The 20,080-nt window shown below is 30.4% G+C and overlaps 1 protein-coding gene across 1 annotated transcript; it reads right to left on the bottom strand.

Moving 5' to 3' along the window:
- Nucleotides 1–3,221: 3,221 nt before the first annotated feature.
- Nucleotides 3,222–18,411, bottom strand: LOC145606804 (serine carboxypeptidase-like 10). Its single transcript, XM_081662634.1, has 14 exons — nt 18,237–18,411; nt 17,977–18,122; nt 14,825–14,907; nt 14,501–14,623; nt 12,510–12,612; nt 11,307–11,344; nt 9,563–9,664; nt 8,933–9,013; nt 7,972–8,040; nt 6,081–6,152; nt 5,398–5,516; nt 3,839–3,952; nt 3,668–3,722; nt 3,222–3,592 (listed from the first exon to the last, which is right to left on the bottom strand). The coding sequence occupies exons 1-14, from the start codon at nt 18,377–18,379 to the stop codon at nt 3,509–3,511; spliced, it is 1,332 nt and encodes a 443-aa protein (XP_081518760.1). The 5' UTR covers nt 18,380–18,411; the 3' UTR covers nt 3,222–3,508.
- Between the last annotated feature and the right edge of the window lie 1,669 nt (nt 18,412–20,080).

The raw sequence follows: 20,080 nt of genomic DNA on the forward strand, positions 1-20,080 counted from the left end.
CATGATGTGGCCTGCTGCACCAAAAAGACACCGATTTTTTATTATGAAAAATGTAATTTTTTTGAGAAACATGAAAAATGTAATTAATGAAAGCTATAAGGTCATTTAATTGATTTTATACTATAGTTTTGTGGGGTCCTTTTCTAGTTTGGCATTGACCTTTGTAATTGGTTGCGCAATCATTGGGCCGGCGTTTATTATCAATTAACCAATTAGTCCGGCCCAAATATTCAACTTGTCAGCAGGTCCATTATACCAGAGTACACGCCACGTCACTAAGTGTTAGTCTAAGCATGAGCTTGAAACAAGTTTAATAAGTCATGATTATATTGCTTCAAAGCAATTAGTATTACATGCATCATAGTGCACCTAGAATTAGATACACCAGGTCCAATAGCCTAGCAAATCCATACAAATTTTTACCTAGACTCTAAGGCAGGGAACACTGCCTGCACCCCCCTCCGCGTGTGCCCCGCCCCCTGCCCTTTTCATTTATGAATTTTCTGTAAATTTTTTATAATATGTTCATTTCTGTATTGGAAAATGTTCATTTATAAATCATTAGATGTTCATTTTTATAATAAGGAGTTTTTGTTCAAATTAGTATATTTTGATTGCATTTTAAGAATTTTTTTATCAATAAAAATGAGCAAACTTATTTATATGGATTGATGCGTTCAAATCATTTTTATTATTAGAAGTATTGCATCATCCAATGTACATTTTTATTTATTCGTGTTTCAACATATGCTCATTTTTGTATCATTAAATGTTCATTTTAAGAGCTATGTGTAAGTTTTATAGTAAGATGTATGCAAATACATACGTCTTAGAATTGTATTTATGTAAATAAAGAGTTGTTTAAAATAATTTCCAATATAAAATAAATTCAATTTAATTACAATAATAATGCATTTCCATACAGCTATACTATTACATGTAATTGTTTCATAAACACAAAAGTGAACATTTCCATCATCTAATGTTCATTTATGTTAAATGTATGTTTTCTGTAGTAAACTATAGGATTATTGTAGTTATATTTGAATATAAATGTTGTACACGTGAATTTCAATGATTTTTATTCTCTTAAAGGCGTTCATTTATATTTTAACTAGTGAACATATTATAAAATTTGTTATTTTGTGTATTTGTAATAATTCTTTTAAAGACGCTCATATATATTTGTGTTTATGGGATTATAAGTTGTACATGTGACTTTTAATGTTCATTTATATATATATTTGTTCTGAATATTTAGTTTTTTTGTTTATGAACATATTGTTTTCCTAATATGAACATTATATAAGTCGTAAAAAAATATGAACATTATATATACTTTGGGAAAAAAAAAATTTATTTCCTTCTAAATGTTTGCTTTTGAAGGATGTGATTTGTAATAATACTTTGGGAAAAAAAAAGTTTATTTCCTTCTTGTTAAATCAAATAGAAATTTTATATCACCAAAATTGAAATATTGGATATTAAAATATACAACACAATTCCACACATATTATTATACATACTGAATTCTTGATCCAAAATTGAAAGATCAAGCTCGTGTTATTGGTTCATGTTGCACAAATACATGTCTTCTTGATTAATTTCCTTATTTTTGTCGTCTTCTTTTTTCTCCTTGATATTATATGGTGTAATCAACTCACTATATCCACGATTCTTTGTTTAACTAATAGACAAAAACAAATGAATTTTTAGTTAGATTTGAGCAAGAATAAGTGTTGAAATGAACCGATTTTCATATGAATATGAATAGTAGAACAATTGAAATGATCGATATATATATGGAAATGAACATATATTAATAAATAAATGAACATATAATAGTATAGAAATGATCATCCATTAATATGGTAATGAACAACTCTTAATACATAAATGAACATAATTAGATAATTGAATATTAAAATGACCATCTATTAATATATAAATTAACATGCATTAGTTTAAAAATGCCTATGAAAGAAATCAATCAATGAACATGAAATACAAATGAACATTCATCAGAATAATTTTCCACCCCAAACTATGAAAAAGAATTAACATTAATACAATGACTATACATATATATTAATCATCTATTAACAAGTGAATGATTGTATACTAATATACAAATGAACATCTATCAAAATGGAAAAGAAAATTTATTAAATAAAAAACCCACTACGAACTAGTTTAATTAATGCTTACTTTTCTCAAGATTTTTTATGTTCTTCTGTAAAACTATTTCCTTCGTACTGCAATAAAAATGAACATCCATCAAACACCTTTAGTGTTCTAATAATCGTATGTTAATATGTGAAATTTTGAATGACCATGTATGATTATGTGATTGAACATTTACCAAAATAAAAACGAACATTCATCAAAATAATTCTCCACTTCAAACTATGAAAAAATGAACATTATTACACGAATGACTATAAATTATTAAATACATATGAATTGAATGAGCATTTGTATTAATTAAATGAGAGTTTTTCGAAAAAAAAAACATGTGAATGATAGTATAATGTATAAATGAGCATTTATCAATATGGAAATGAACATTCATCAAAAGAAAAATTTCACTACGAATTAATTTTATTAATAATTACATTCTTCCAGAATCTTTGTTTTCCTTTTCTGGAACTGTTTTCTTTGTTGTACAAAAAAAAAAAAAAAAAAAAAATGAAGAATGTAATGATTTGATTTACTAGTTTTTGAACAAAAATTACTAAAACTATAGTAAATACTTACATGATGCATTTTTCACAATTGATGTTTCAATAATTGTTTTGAAATACAATCACAACAAAAAAAAATTTAGTAAAACCTGGGTTTCATACTCTTTTTTGAACCAAATATGAACAAAACCACTTATTCTTTCGAATTTCAATCTTGTTTTGTTGAATTTTGTAGTGATTGAACAATTTTTATTGATAATTTGTCTCAAATTCGTAGAAATTTTGGGTTTGAAAAAGTAGATCAATGGGTTTAGAGAGAGAAAATGGATGTAGAGAGAGAAAATGGGTAAGGAGAGAGAAAATGAAATGAAATGATGATTTGAATTTTTTTTTTTTTTTTTTTTTTTAATCTATAGGTGGGTAAAAAGTGTGTATTGAAAATGGGGTTGTTGGGTTTGTTTATGTATTGTTTAGGGATGGGGGTGTAGGGATAGATAACTACACTAGAGTCTAGGAGTATAAGTAAATCAAACTTAATTATATGGCCAAAAATAGCAAATGGGCCATGCACACATAAATAACATTCCTTTATGGGCTTCAAGAGCAAAGTGACAAATTCGGACTTGAGAACAAATAGACTAAATCCAGGAGTTTCTAACATAAGGGCAACTGGTTCTTGATCCATGGAGCTTCTAAGTGGGTTGTTTGATCTTGGATCACAAATAAATACATGACTATTGACATACTTCGTATAATACAAGCCCCTGACATTATTTCCCTACTAACAAATGATACAAGCCCTGTGAGTTTCCAGTAATCTCATACTAGAGAAGAAGCATTGCAAACCATTTCAAAAGCATGGTGAAGGATTCAGGACGCTTATACTCTGGCGCAGTATGTCCTGCTCCCTGCAAGTTAACAATACATGCCTAATTATGTTGCTGTTTCAAACTATATATAAAAAAGTAGTGTCATCTCTCTACCTTCACAGTTGCAAATGTTACATGATATTTGTCATTTGAGAACTTCGTAGTATACCTGCACTCGCAATTCCAAATTTGAGAGGCTAATATTTTGTCGCAAGTAGACCAGGTAAAAAATTAAGAAACTAATGCAATGTGGTTGATATTTCATGTAGTAAATAAGATACTTACCCGGCAACTTGACCGTTGACAAACCATGGCCTCCAATCTTCAGAAAGTGAGACATTTAACATGTTTATCCATTCCAATGTTCCAACATATGATATTTTCATGTCTTGGTCACCACTGCAATTAATATAAAATGCAGACAAGAAATAAAAGAAGTGGATTGTTCTCTTGTACTTAGCAGTAAATGATTATGATATTTTGAAATTAAATACTACGTATATATATTTGTTGAGATTTTTAATCGATAAATGTCATTTTCAATCAATAAAAGTATGAAGTATAAACCAAGTGAAGATCCTTAGTTGTCCTAATTAATGTTCATGCTCCTAAATGAATTGACGATACTGAATGCCACATGTCTAATAATATTTAACTACAAAAAAATCTTATATTCTTTTCCTCGAATTTCTTTTTCCAAAAATCAGGAATTCATGACACTTTTTATACATCTAGCATTTTGCTATTGAAATAATCTCTGATGATCCATTAATCAATTTTACATAACAGTACATGATTCCATTGAAGGGGTGTTTGGTATCAATTTAATAAATGTAACGGAATGGAAACAAATTAGGAGGGGAAAGGGTAATATATAGTGTTACCCTTACTAGTTGTTTGGTATTACTAAGGAAACATAAACGATTACAACCAATCTATTTCCTTTTGTTTGGCATAAAAAAGGGAAAACATTTTTTTTTTTTTAAAAAGGAAAAACAAAATTAAAATTTTAGTGGGCGATATTTATCACAATTCACAAGCTGCTAAATTGCTTCAAGACTTCAACTTACTCAAAATTCTTTTTTTTTTATTTTTTTATTTTTTTTATTTTTTATTTTAAACTCCAATTTAATTTAATTACTCTAATTTAATAATTCAAATTATCAAAAATCAGAACTAGATCACTTTTTCTTTTGTTGATCATAAAATCACAAATACACTAGATTGAAATCTCAGCAGACCATCAAAACTATCAACTCCAAATCAGATCACTTTTTCATTTTATTCTTTTTTTTTGGTGGGTTAGATGTGAGAATGATGAGTTGTTGAGTGATTTTAATTTACCCAATTTTGACAAGTCTTGAATAATGAAGCAAGATCTTGAACAATGACATGATGAAAAATCTAATTCAGAAGAGAGAGACTGGGTGAGTAAGAGCTTTGGAAGAGGAAGTCAATGAGAAAAGTGAACATTATTGAATGCAGGAAACGGAATCTGTTTCCTTGGGTCAACGAGCGGAATCAAATTACACCTAGGTAACGGTATATGTTACTTTCTAGCTTTACCAAACAAGTAGTAATGGAGTGGGTTATTTGAATCCGTTTCCATGGCTTAAAAGTTCCATACCAAACACCCCCTGAATATGTCGTCTCTTTTTTCTTGGAGAAAAATGTCAAGGCATTGGCACACTGTTATTGATATGGCACAAATGTTGTTTAAGTGACACTAGCACACTATAAACTAAGCACTCTAGATGTTCCTCAATAACAACGGACAAATAAAAACAGCTACATAATAACAACTTCCATAACAAGGTGTAAATGTAGTGCTGGGAATTTATTACCTGTAGATCAGTGCACGAATATAGTCTTGTGTCAAATTTTGATGGTAACCAAAGGTGCTCTCAACATTTTCCTCATATGCTAGAGTTTTATTACATCTGATCCAAGAACCTTTAGTACCCTGTATATGAAAGAAAAGTACAAGATGCTAAACAAAACCATATGATGTAACCAGTGGAAGAAAACAGCTACTAAGATAGAGTTCAAATGCTTGAATTTTATTCAAATTTTAACATTTTTCTAATGCACTCATATGCTTGAATTTTATTTAAATTACAACAAATTACAATTTAATTTCAAATGAGCTTTTAATCACATGAGCAGTAGCTGTCTGATGTTTCTTTTTAGTGCTATTTTTCATGGTGTCCACTTGAGAGTTCAAATATGGTATCAGTTATATTCATCTTTTCTTTTTTAGTTTTTAAAAAATACTAGGCCTAAGTAAAGCAAGGAAAGAGTCAGAAGAAGATAATTATGTAATTATGATATTCATTGTGCATATTAATTATGATATTCATTGTGCATTTGTCATTTTTAAACTTCTTTCATTCTAAAATTCTTAAAAGCAACATATATTGGTTGCTTCCCATAAATTCACTATTTCATATATTTACAATCCCAAACATGGTTTTCATCTCACAGTAATAACATAGTAGTTTTCACCATGAATACAGAGTTCATATACCTCCCGAATGTGAAGAGCTGCTCGAACTTGTTTGTCATTAGACCAATTTTCCATGAGATAGTAGATGCTCTCCTACAAAAATGGTAGATGCGCTCAGTAATTCTCTACATCAATTTAACTCATAACTAGTAATTAGCAAACAATATGATCGGGCTAGCATGTAGCCAAGAGAGCAAGAAGTCAGCATAAAATAAGTCTTAGGAACTTGGTACTTAGACATTATCAGCTACTAAACATAAAACTTGTATTACTAAACTTGAATTAATCAGCAGAGAGTAGCATTTGAATATCATCTAAATCAACCTAATAACATCACAGTGTTGAGGTAGACACTGTGTATATATCCTTGATTTTTGTCAATCCATGAGTGCAATAGGACTTAATCCCTCATGCCACAATTTCATTATGATTAAGGGTGTCTCATATCCCCTCCACCCTTGTGAGAGGATTATAAAGCTTTTACTCGAGGATTACCATTCATTTGTATGCAGCCGTTTCTCCTTACTTTGGATTGTTTCTCCTCACTAGATATTGACGAGATACCAACTTGGCTCTAACACCAGTAGTTATGAAAAAAATGCAACTTCCTCTTATCAATCAAATTAGTGAGAATAATGCTATATACAGCCCAAAAGCATTACATACAATTCCTAAAATGGTATAAATTTGAGAATATATGATAAAAACACTTGTAGACGGATGTAAGTAATGCTTAGTTATTCACAATCTTCTCTTTTTTTACCATCTTATAAGCATATAGCATTTTCCTAATTAAATTATTAAAAAAATCACAAACAAATATAAATTAATGATATGTCAAGTGTATGTATCTCTAAATATGCTGCATCTCCAAATATGCTGCAAAATTTGTACTTAAAAGATAATAACGACAATTGTTTACAACAACAATAATAATCCACAACCCACACAGACTGTAATAGACTTACTGGGAGGGGTAGTATAGGTATTCTAGTTTTATTAGTTTATTAGGGTTAATAGTCCTTGGTATAAATAGAGAGGTAAGTGAAGGAACTAGGTAGGCAGAATTTTGGAGTAGTTTCTTAGGAGAGTTGTGACCTAAAGTCACTATTGGAGCTTTGTAGGCTAAACCTACTACTATCGTTTGTAAAACCATTAATTTGTTAATCAAATTTCTGAGTTTTTCTCCTTCGTTGTACTGTTATTACACCGAGTAATTTCAGTTTATTACACTACAGACCTTTTCTAAAAGCTAGTTCTCTGGGTTCACTGAGGGTATTGTCTTCATGAGATACACTTATGTAAAAGTATTCAGCTAGTTGGACTCTGAGCGAGATTGGGAAGTTATCTTTATAAATTGCTATGGGGACGTGAATCGAGCAGATTAACTAGCTAACTATGGAGTCAATCATACATAGTAGCTCTCTAAATTCACCAGCTTTATAATTATGAGTTATTTAGCAATTAGCACACGATGTTTCTTCGTGTTTTCTAGTTTTATTCTCAGATTGGCCCCCCTTTGCACACACTAAAAAAAAAAAAAGATTTTCAGTCCTCTGACAATTTGTTGCCTTTGGTATTTAGGACTCTTTTTTACTCATAGATTTTAATCTCAATGGTTCGTAACTTTGTATTAATGACTCATAATCTCTTGCGTCAAAATCGGTTAGTAGTCACAAAGAATGGATGTGTAAGAGCTTTGACATTGATCAAAAAATCAAACATTGGATTTATAAGACAATAAAATTATGGCATTAGGATCACTATGACTATTCCAAACATAAAATTTGATCATTATTATAGAAGCTACTATTAAATCAAAGATCAAATTTATCTTTGGGGTAGGGAGGCTACCAAAGTATGAAGTAGAAGTATAAAGACATAACAATCATGTACAAGGGATATATAATACCTGGCACCATGTTTGATCTGATATGCATTTAGGTCTTAAGACATGAGCATCAAACAACGGGTCGAGATTCTGCATAAATCATGATTATTTGAAAGTAATTATACATTTGAAGGAAGGTTCTCAATTGTATAATGAGTAAAATAAAGTTCTTCTGAAGAATGATTAGTTAGCTTGTACCAATACAATGTCAAGCTTACCATGCATGATTTTGGAATTATATAAAACATAATATGAAAGTTCTAGAGAGATATAATAACGATTGTTTGGTACTCCCTTGGAAACAAAATAATTGACTACTCTTTAGGTTGTTTCAAATAATTGACATATTTCCTTATTAGGATATGACCCACTATTATTAACATGTTTTACATCACCTAATATTTCCCACCCTTGCATGCTCTAGTTCTCACATTATAAAATGAACCCACTCACTTTACTTAACGTTATGCAGTTTATTTTATGGTCCTACCTAACATTTTCTTAAATTATGTGCCCAAAGGAGCGTGTCAATTGTTTTGAAATGGAGGAAGTATGGAACATGGTTTAAAATGCCCTTAGTATTAAGCTATAAACCATTACATTATGTTTGGATAACAATAGTGAAGGGAAGGAGAGGAGAAGGAAAAAGAGGGAAGGGAAAGGGAGGTGAGGGGAGGGAGAAAGTGAAATTCCATTTTCCTTCCAAATCTCTGTAACAATGGAAAGTTATGTTTTGTTAAAAGGGGAAGGAAAATAGATCATTTCAATTCCCTCCTCTACACCCCTTGCATTAGATATCCAAAAAAGGATGATGCATTCCTCCTTTTCTTCACTCCCTTTCCCTCCATTTTTCTCTATCCAAATATAGTGTTAAACTAAGTAAATTTCAGCTCATTTTATAGTATCATTCTCTTGACTAAATCGAGTTATTTTATTTCTTCTCAAATGAATATGTTAAGGTATACACAATTTCAAAACTCACATATGATATGGCTTGAAGATTAAGTTCACACTTAACATTATCCCCATCATCATAATTGTCATCGCAGCTTAGTCTGGTTGACTGTAAAGAGAAGAGAAAAAAAAATATTCAAAGTAATAAAAGCAAGTTAAAACATCAGCACAAAGGGGGGAAAACATTCCTTCAGAATTAATAGGTACATAATTCTGATGAAGGAAACCCACAAACAAAAAAGTGATAAAGGTCATAAGACACATAGAAGTTTGCCTTTACAGGCTAATATTCATTACTCTATTAGGATATGTAATAAATTTGCATTGCGCATTTATATATACGTGATGGATTTTTTTTTATTTTATTTTATTTTTTTTTTTTTTTTTTTTTTGTAAGACTAGGTGCCTTAATTTAGGGAAACAAGTTCACAATGGTATAACATAGACTTCAAATTAAGTATTAATGGTATATATATGTATTTTTATTTTTTATTTTTTTAAAAAAGGCAATAAAATATTTCCAAATGCAACAAACATATTTTGACTTAAGTGAATATCATAAAAAAGACAGTCAAAGATATTTGGTGAATAATGTCAAAATGAAACAATAGAGGTTGTACTATCCAATATCTTACAATAATTAAACTTAGACATTAACCTCATAAAGGTCATCAGATAAGAGAGAGACACGATGAGCATAATCAAATTTTGATTCCTTCGAATCCTTCTTCCATGTAAGTGGATTTCCAAGAATATATCCCTGCAACAAGATAACTTACCATATAAAGGTGTTAGAAATCTAGGTCACAGATTTAGAATATATTTGTACAGAGTTTGAATACCTATCAAACTAGGTTATGTAACCCTATATATATTGATTAATGGTACACACTCTAATTTGAGGATTATTCCCAAAATCTAACAGTTGGAAACCTATGATCCCTCCTTGTTTAAACAACATTCACAACAATAATACAAAATAAGGAAAGTGAAATTTCATGGAAATTGATAGGTTGGTTAGTTGTATGGTTAACAAAAAATTTACAAAATTATGAAAGTGACACTTCATGGGAAATAGAACTTCCCACATCCATAAGACATGGGAGCTAATTTACCAAGCCCCCTTCCAAAAAAGTCTCCAATGTCAATAAGAATTCATGAAATTCATGAGAATTTCAAACTCCCTCAATGTTAACAAAACAAGTTCATAAAGTTTCTAGGAATTACATATGGGATGTAACTTCACATAGAATATAGTTTGCTACGGACATATTACTTCACAGATTTTTCTCTTTTTATTTAATAAAAACAATAAAGCTCTAAGGGCCTGTTCATATTTACTGAATTGAGCTGAACTGAACTGATTGGAGTTGAACCGAACTGAAGTGATTGGAACTGAACTGAACTGAATTGAGCTGAAATGAATATTTTATGTGAGAGGGAAATTAAGAGCTGAACTGAACTGAACTGATTGGAACTGAACTGAACTGATTGGAGCTGAACTGAACTGAACTGAAATTAAGTAAATATGAACAGGCCCTAAATATCTTAAAATATTTGAGGTTTCCAAAATAAATTATAGACATTCCCCCAAAACTCCTTCCATCAAAATTAGTAAGCTGTAATTGTGATTGATGAGCAAATTTTAAAATATAATTTTAGAAGGCTTGTTTGTAACATTGTACAACCTTTGTTTCTTTTTAGTTGCAACAAGGGAATTTTTTATGTCTCATAAATAATACCCTTTTTTTTTGTTGCAACTAGAAAGAAACGGAGGTAGTATATCACTAAATTTCCCTTGATTAGAGTTGAGTAGAATAAAATGATTTTCGCTTTTACGTTTTAGACATAACATGTTTATGGTGATGATTAATAAAAAAATCACTTATAAATGTTTTGAAAATTGTTTTTATTTAGGCATTTCCCTTTTCCCTAAATATGAAGCCTACCATAAGCTGTGATTTAGTCTTATATCCTAGCTTTAATGCGTGTCCATAAAGTATACTCCCTCTGTTTTATATTAATCATAACACTAGGAATTGCATAAAGTTTAAGGAAAATTATAAGGTGGAGACCAAATAGGGCAATTTAATAATATAAAGTATAGTTAAAGGGAATAAATTAAATTGTAAGGAGAAACAATAAAAAGTAGTGTAAGTAGGGTAAATAGGAGAGAGAAATAATAAAAATATTTGTGCAATTGAGGTTAGTAGAAGATCGAAACAATAAAATAGTAGTGGATCCTTAACAAATAAGAAGTTGTAATTAATACGAAACGAATGGAGAAGGAAAGTGTTGGAGGGAAATTATTAAGCACTTACCTACATTATACTTAAATAGAATGAAAGAAAATTCAGTTGAAACAAATCTTGTAATTACCGAGAAACTCATTACCAACGCACCTGAAGATTCAAAAGAGGTTGAAATCCAGCTTTATTCCCTGCTTAGCATACATTTCACAAAAAGTTAATGGATGAAAGTCCAAAAATAAAGATAACAACTTAATTGTTGGGGTCCATAGGCTCACTGCTCACAAACCAAAGCAAAGGAGCAAATGGAGAACAACTTGATGGACAAAAACGCCATGAATTTCTTGTAGCTTACTATAGAAAACTATTGAATATAAATGATTGAGATAACAAAAAGATGTAAGTTATTTTGCTGCCAACAATCTTCATTTCATTCCCACCAAATGTATTTTGTATTACAACCTTGATTGAGGGCATCGACCTTTTTCAAGATAGTCATAGATTGCGAAATAGAAGTGTGCAAGTATAAATAACAGAAGAAATATCCTTAATTTGTCACTTTAAATAAAAAGATTATTTTAGATCAAACAAGAACGGGATATTTGGTTCATAAATTTTTTTGAAGATCACGATAAATATGCAACAAAATTGAATTCAACAAAAAATAAATTTTGATATTTAACGACTTCAACCCAAGGAAGAAAGGGGGGAAAATCATTGTGCACTCACCTATTAGTAAAACCATAATAAAAGTCACAATATGAAATATACATTAAAAGACAAACCCTCAATTTTAATCAATTTAAAAAAAGATAGTTTAGCAATAACAATAGCATTAGGAGTAGCAATAACAGCAAGAATAACAAAAATAATAGCACTATAACATTATTAATAACAACACTATTTAGTAAAAAGGCAATTGTTGTAGAAAGGAAACTTAGTATAATGTGTGCAAGTCAATAAAGAGAAAGGTTTCTTTAAAAGCAGCTTCTACACACTAATGAATTGTGTTGTAGCATGTCGATCAGGATTCAGGACTATACAATTGCAGTACTTTCCAACCAAATGATTTTTCTATAACAGATGTCTTCAAACAACCTTTTTTATTAGGCAATGAGGTCATGTCATTATGATTGATTCTTAATTGATTTTTTATTAACACATCTTCCGAGAAGGGAGGAACAAGCCAAGGTAGAGAACCACCTTTGGCTGCACCTTCATTTAATACAACAATTAGGAATGGTTTTCCCATCTTTGCCAATGCTAGGCAGATGTCCTTTTATCCCGAAAATCGAGGACTTTTTCCCTTAAATAGTTAAAGTAGATGAAAATCATTCCAAATTTGATGTAAATTACCATTAGAAATGTGTTGGACGACAACGGGAACAATCTTGCCACAATAGGAATCACCAGAAATGAAAAGAGGATTATTCAGGAATCCATCATGGTCCATAAGCCACTATATGCAACCAAAAGAAATGACATCAGATAAAATTTTAGTCAAAACCTCTAAAAAATGATTTAAATATATAATAGACCTTATCTATTGTTACAATGGAGTAGGGCAAAAGTTAAAGTGAGGTAATAGTGGCTTTGGTACAATCTAAGATGAATAATGTAGATATTAAAATTTAGAAGTAACATTGGTCCATGTTTAAATGAATGAGAAATTAAGATGAATAGCTCAGAGGACATGAGCAAAAGTGATAATTATCTTTGATTTATCGTGGACTCTACTGGCACCTCTTACATATAAGTCAATGCAGTTAGACAGGTAAATGCTTGAGAGGTGGGGGAAAGGTAAGGGAATCCCCTCTCCAAACAACAAATAGATGGTGAAGTTTCAACTTGTGACCTCAAAGCTACAAGGTGACTTGCCCACCACCAAACTTGCTAGGTTGAATCTTTGAATTTAAAAGGAGAAGTAACTAGTAAGGGGTTATAGGTAGAATTTTTTTTCACCAAACAATATGAATCATGCTAACCTAGCTCACACGAGTCAAATCAGTGTCCATGGTATATACACTTTAATAGACTTTGAAGTGTTCACCAAATGATCTAGAGCATTATTAAAAACACTAAATATGAACCATAACTAAGAATAATAGATGTCAAACAAAATGCAAATATCATAAAAACAAATCACTCCAGTGTCCAAGATTAAAATTTCTAATAGGCTAAAACTGAGATATTGAACAATCACCCACCAAAAGAAAAATATGTATGGGAAATACCCTAAAAGAAAAAGAAAAAAAAAAAATCATTACATCAGGGATTCTCAATAGGGATAATGTATACTAGAATTGTGTCAAACAATAAAACCAAGGACATATTAGACATTATTCATATTGTTGCATGATCATGAAATATTTTTGCCTCATGAAAGCTCCACTACTGCTTAGTTTATTAAATAAGTGTTCGCAAACGCAGATATTTTGTACTAACAGATGCATGTTCTAGACTTCTAGGTTCAATAAAGAGATATTTCCAATTAAGAATACCAAAAAAATATTTGATGACGGATCATGAGAAACTTCATGAAAGGTAGAGATTATAAACCTATTCGTAGACTTGCATAGCACATATAGTTAGCCAATTCTGAACATTGATGGAGGCTTCAAATAGCACAAGCAATTGAGGATTTTGTTTTTCTGTAGTATTACTCTCAAGAAATATGCAGCTAATGCAAGGCTGCACTGTATCATCATGGTGAACCTAGAAGTTCTATTGACATGAACAGGGAGAAACCAGACCTGAAAGAACATCATTTTCTAGGAAAAAAAAAGTTTGAAAAAAGTAGAAACATGTCAGAAGTACATTGATACAGAGCAGAATTCAAATTTTCGATTACAGTTCTTGTACCCTTTATGCTAATCTGGTAGACTACAAAGCAGCCGCTTTGTGATGGCTTTGATAAGAATGGTATTTGTTGATGCCAAAGAGCAAAGAGTGAGATTTAGACTGGCTCTTTGTTACTTTATTGCTACTTTATAGTTTTATACTCTGTAATTGTGTTCTATGACTTATACAGTAACTAATTTCCAGTATTTTAACTTGGGAAAGTTTCCTGTTTTCCGGTAAAATAAATGCTCTTGCTAAGAGAGAAAGGAAAGGTAGCCACAAAAAGTAGATCCAGAAAAATAAGGAATTGAACACTTAATTCTAAGAATTATATTAGATGGCATTAGTATGAGGCTGTTGAACTTTTAGAGCAAATAAAACACAACAATAGTTTGTCAAATGTCAGGTACAACAATGATGACAAGCTTAGGGATGCAATTTCCACTAATGACAAAAATAAGTTTTCATGATGAAAGGCTTTTGACAAATAAGCAACCACTCCTTACCTTTCTCAAGAATTGATAAATATGCCTTGATGATGTAATATCATCACTGTAGTAACCTTCTGGATTTGTTGCATAAGAGAATCCCGTGCCAACAGGTGAATCCAGAAATATTACATTAGCTATCTGAGGATAAAATACAATAGATCTCTCTTAGTATAGTCACAATTCATTTATCTTCCAATTCTAATCTTAACAATCTCATGCTACTGTCTTGCTTTTACAAATGGAGCTACAGATATCTGAGTCAAATTAATTTATGACTTATGAGAGCTATTTTTTAATTAAAAAAAATTAATAAGATATTATTTACAAAAATTCTTGTACCTTTGTCCAAGAAGACGGATTTAACTGAAATGTTGGTGCTTCTGAGTGCCAATTGCAAGCTGATGTATTGAAAATCAGAGGACCTGGAAAGAGACTTCAATTTCTTTACTTAATTAAGGGCATAAGTTTGTTTAAAAGTAAGATACATCAAAAACATAAAATAATATGTGTAGTATAATAAAATAAGAAGTTTGAATATCTTCCATACTTTGATAACTATATTTGACAGCAGCTATAAACTTTAGAAAAACAGATCAAATCAGTAAAATCATATACTTGCGCATGCAACATAAGAACCTTAGCTTCATAGTACAGTGATTAGTGACCTTATCTATACTAACCATTAGATTTTATCTTCCAAACTCTCACAATATTGTGCACTACTTGAAATGAGCTACAAATCTACTCAAACTAAAGATGATACTAAGGGGATGTTGGGTTCAAGAAATTTAGGTATAAGGTATAGGTTTAGAATAAGTAAAACCTATAAATTGTGTTTGCTTAACAAAATATCAACTTCCAAACCTATACCTCAAACCCATAAGGTATGAAATTTGGAAACCCAAGGGGGAGATGGGTATAGCTTATATAATACCTTCCGGTATCAAATAAAAGAAAAATGTTCATCTTCAGACAAAACAAACAGTATTAAGTAAAAAGCTCCAACTTCATACCACTTCAATTTAATTCCTGATTCCAAACCCACCACTCTGTGAACCAAACACCAAAGTGTATTTTCATGATTATTTAATCTCATGAAATGTATAAATTCAATTCTAAGTTGTAGCAACCATTTGGGCGCTTAATTCATATATGATGAGGATGCAAAAAGGCTTGCAGCAAATAGACGGTTTCTATTGATATAGTTTTCTTATAAAGTTCAAAAATGCAACATAGATGTCATTTTGTCAGATAAACAAACTTAATGCTTCCTCCATTTCTTCAGACTTGCAACGCTTATGCATTATCCATGTATTCTACTTAAACCATTGTTGATGATTTATTGCCAATGAAAAATACAGTCATGTAAGATCTTGTTTGATTCGTCTCAATTTATGCTTTCATATCAAAAATTTTATGATTTTTACTTATTGGTAATTAGAGATGCTAATGATTGGAATAATGTATTGGCAAGCCTAAAATGAGAATAGTTGCAAGTAAATATAAACGAAGGAAGTAATTCTTATTTTATTTTTAAATAGCAATGTGGGGAAATGCACGGTATGTCGGTATATTAGGAGAGGAAAGATATAGAGAGAAAAGGAAAAAAAAAAAGGCACATGTGATGATGCGAGACATAGAGACAATCATAGTCCAAATAATGTAATGTTTAATTAATTTGACACTTTCAAAAAAATTTATGTTGCGATTAATCTAAACTACCAACTGTCAAGAGAGTTGAACCACTTACAAACCTACAAAAAAAGTCTAATTTAAACTAAATTGACAATAAGGAAAGCGACTCTTCAAACATATAAGGTACGAATTATTATATATCAACCATTCATTAATGTGTGCCATCAATATTGACTGATAAGCCAATTCATTTTTGATACTCTATCTAGTTAATCAAACACTAAATGGTCTTTCATGAACCGATTTTTCAAATTCATTTTTAATACTACATCTAGTTAATCAATTACTAAATAGTCGAGAAAAAGAGTTTGAACCACTTATATATGAGCTCAAAGAAGGTTTCATTCTCTTATTTACAAGGAAAGAATTATTATAATCATTTAACCTTAGAACCAATGACAAGCTAATTTGAAAATTAGCTTGTCATGCCACATAAGCTTTTAAGCTAATTATTATTTTAACTAATTTTTTTTTTCCAATGGCTAGCTATAAGCTTAGTAGTAGTTGTTGGATAGAAAATACATGAAAAGAGCTTAATTGGTGCATTGAGCATTTTATTTTGAAAAGTTTAATTCCAAATTAGCTTGGCCAAGCTAATTGAGTTTTCTAGCTCCAATAGTCACGCTAGTAGCTAAGGAATTACTAAAATTGCAAGCAACTCCCTGATGAAGCTAATACATAGAAAGAGAAAACAATAATATGAAGCAAATAAGATAAGGAAAACGCATACTCACACACTGTTATTAATATCACACACTCTCTAATTCTCACATACATATGGTTGAATATATAGCTAGAAAGGATAACAATAAAACCTTAAAAATAGGACCCATTAAACCCATGATCTATCATGATCAATAAATCAAGGGCCACTAATACAATCCCACTAACAAACTCTGCTAACTGAAATCACGTACTTTGACCCACAAATAATTCTTAAAACTAATCCTAAAACTTAGCCACTAAGTGTGCCATACATTGACTAACAAACTAACGTTTGAATCAATATCCCAACACTCCCTAGCTACAACTCATGAAGTTGCTCTTAGAATCCTAATCCATTTGCATATAATAATCCAACCTTGAAGTTCTTTTTTAATAATCAACCTTTTGAAAATATCAGTTTTTAATGGTCCCAAAAGTTAAATAACCACTATATCTGTCCACCGGATAACCGGGTTCACCCACCCAGAAACCCAGCAGCACCCTTGAAAACCATCCCATCCACCCGAAAACCCAGCCACTCTTGCATTTGTGGAACCATCGCACCACTACTAAAAACAGAAAAAGGAAAAAGAAAAGAAATGGTATTGTAGGTAACGAAAATGGTTCAGGTGATGTGGTAGGTGAGAGTGGTGATTATGGGCTATGGACTAACTTGTATCCATGTCCGACACGAGCACGTATTCAAGTGCCCATCGCGGCTATTTAGTTATAATTTTCCTTGACTTTGAACTAAAATGAAGTTGGTGTCGTAAACACGTCTAAATTTAGTTGGACACGAGTACTTGAGGTATAAAGGTGGTTGATTTTGGTGGTGGTAACAATTAAGGGCTTAAGTCCCTTTTTGTTTGTGTTTTTTTTTTTATTTTTTTTTTATTGAAAGAATTAAGGCCCTGTTTGTTTACCAATTTTTTTGCTTATTTTTCAAGAACTATAAGTAGAGAAAATAAGTTTTAAAATTATTTTTTACTAAAATTATAAAACCAATTACTTTTTGAACATTATTCAACAACTCACAAAAATTTAGCATAATACAGAGTACATAGTACGGAGGAATGAAATAAGGAACATACCAATCTCAAGAACAAGTCCAGAGAGAGCAGAACAACCAGGGCCTCCAGTAAGCCAAATCATAAGAGGGTCTCTTTCATAATCTCTCTCCGATTTTATGAAATAATAAAATAATTGCACCTCTTCATTATCTCCCACCCCCACATATCTGCAATTTTTTCAATTTTCATTTATGACCACAATTTAATTAACCATAAAATTACATGAAAATAATTTTTTAGGAAAAAAAAAAAAAAAAAATGCCAATAAATCAGTGAATTACCCAGTTTCAAGATAAAATGGGAGAACGCCAGGAAATCCAGGTACAGATTTGATGATATTGGGTGAAGCTGCATGCAAAATTGGGGTTAAAGTAAGGATGAGAATGAATATTCTAAGTAATTTATGTGAAACTGTGTTTCCCATTTGTGGGGTTTAAAATATGGATGAAAAAACCACGTTACCACTGTTTGTTTTGTAGGGGAAGTCAGAAGAACAAGTGCAACGGAAAATTAAAAATTTATGGATTATTAAATGTAAAGGTTGTCAAAACGAGAACCACGTCTGGTAAGGAGAAGGTTACCATCATCATACTACGTCGAAAAGTCTTAGCAAATTTAGTATATATTTCCTGCGTTTTTTATATGGTAGCAACAGTTTGATTTTATACTATCAAAAACTTTTGTATACATCCGGTTTACACTAATATTAGTGTACATCGAACAGTATAAGGGTAACTTTTAGCTAATTTTAGGGTAACTTTTTGCCTTTTTTTTTTGGTAACTTTAAACATAATACAATTTTTATATAAATAGACAACAAGAAAAGTTTTATAAAAGTAATTAATTACATTCAATCACTAATAATTGATTTTTTGTCATTTAAAATGTGATTTTTTACTAATAAAGCGTAGAATATTTTTATTTGAATTGGGTTACTTTTACGCATATTGGGGTAACTTTTATTCATTTCAGGAGTAACTTTTAATCACTTTAGACTATCTTTATAATGGATGTACAATAATTATTGTACACCCGATTTTTTTTAAAAGTTTGTGTTATACTATTCATGTGTTTCACACTTTGACTAACTTTGACAATTTATAGATAAGTAAAAAATAAAGTCATGTGGGATCTTGTTAGATTCGTTTCGATCTATACGATTTTAATATCTAAAGTCTATAATTTTTACATATTGGTGATTAAAGATTAACAATTCAAAACATACATTGACAAATGTGAAAAGAGAAGTGTTGCAATGTATAAAAAAAAACAAAAAAACAAAAAAAAAACAAAGTATTTTTTGAAGGAACAAATGGTGTAGCGTGGCACTCTTCAGCATATATACATGTGTCACGTACTAACGTGTTCATAATTATGGCTTGAGCTAGATTTGAACTCGTAACCTTCAACACATAAAGGTTATACATTTATAATCTCAACCAACTATTAAAACTGTTTTAATTTTTAAATAATTAATATTATATATTCCTTTCATTTATTAAGTAAATAAGATGTTCTTTAATTTATTTATTCTTCTGAGGATTTGGAAAAGAAATACATATCAGATAAAAAAAAAAAATTGTTACAACCAAGACAACGCCTAGATCACTCACTAGCTATACAAACAGTCGAACATAATTATCAAACTATAGAAGTACAAAGTACAAATTGTACACTAGTTAAAACATTACACATATGACGTATCAACTCGATTTGGATTAGTGGACCAAACTCCGTGGAGAGGGATGAGGAAGTTTAAGTATGACCAGCACCGCATAACCAAACTTTTAAAGAGTTCCTATTCTCATATCCCACATTGTTATAGTTCTTGTTTTTCTATTTTGGAGACTCAAAATGTTGTTCATTTTTCCATTTTTTTAATAATATGTAAAAATTATTATACCCTTATTTTTTAACTTAGTTTATTGCATTGTACTATTTTTTTTTTTTTTATTATTATTATTATTATTATTATTACTAGTACTACTACTACTACTACTACTACTACTACTACTACTATTATTATTATTAAGTACATACCATTGATTTAGGTCAATGAAAACATAAATAGATGTGTACCATCTTTAACATATATTAATAGTAAAAAAATAAAATAAAATAAAAG

Source organism: Chenopodium album, chromosome 23 (genome assembly GCF_948465745.1).
Source record: "Chenopodium album chromosome 23, dcCheAlbu1.1, whole genome shotgun sequence".
In the NCBI taxonomy this organism is placed as follows: Eukaryota; Viridiplantae; Streptophyta; class Magnoliopsida; order Caryophyllales; family Amaranthaceae; genus Chenopodium; species Chenopodium album.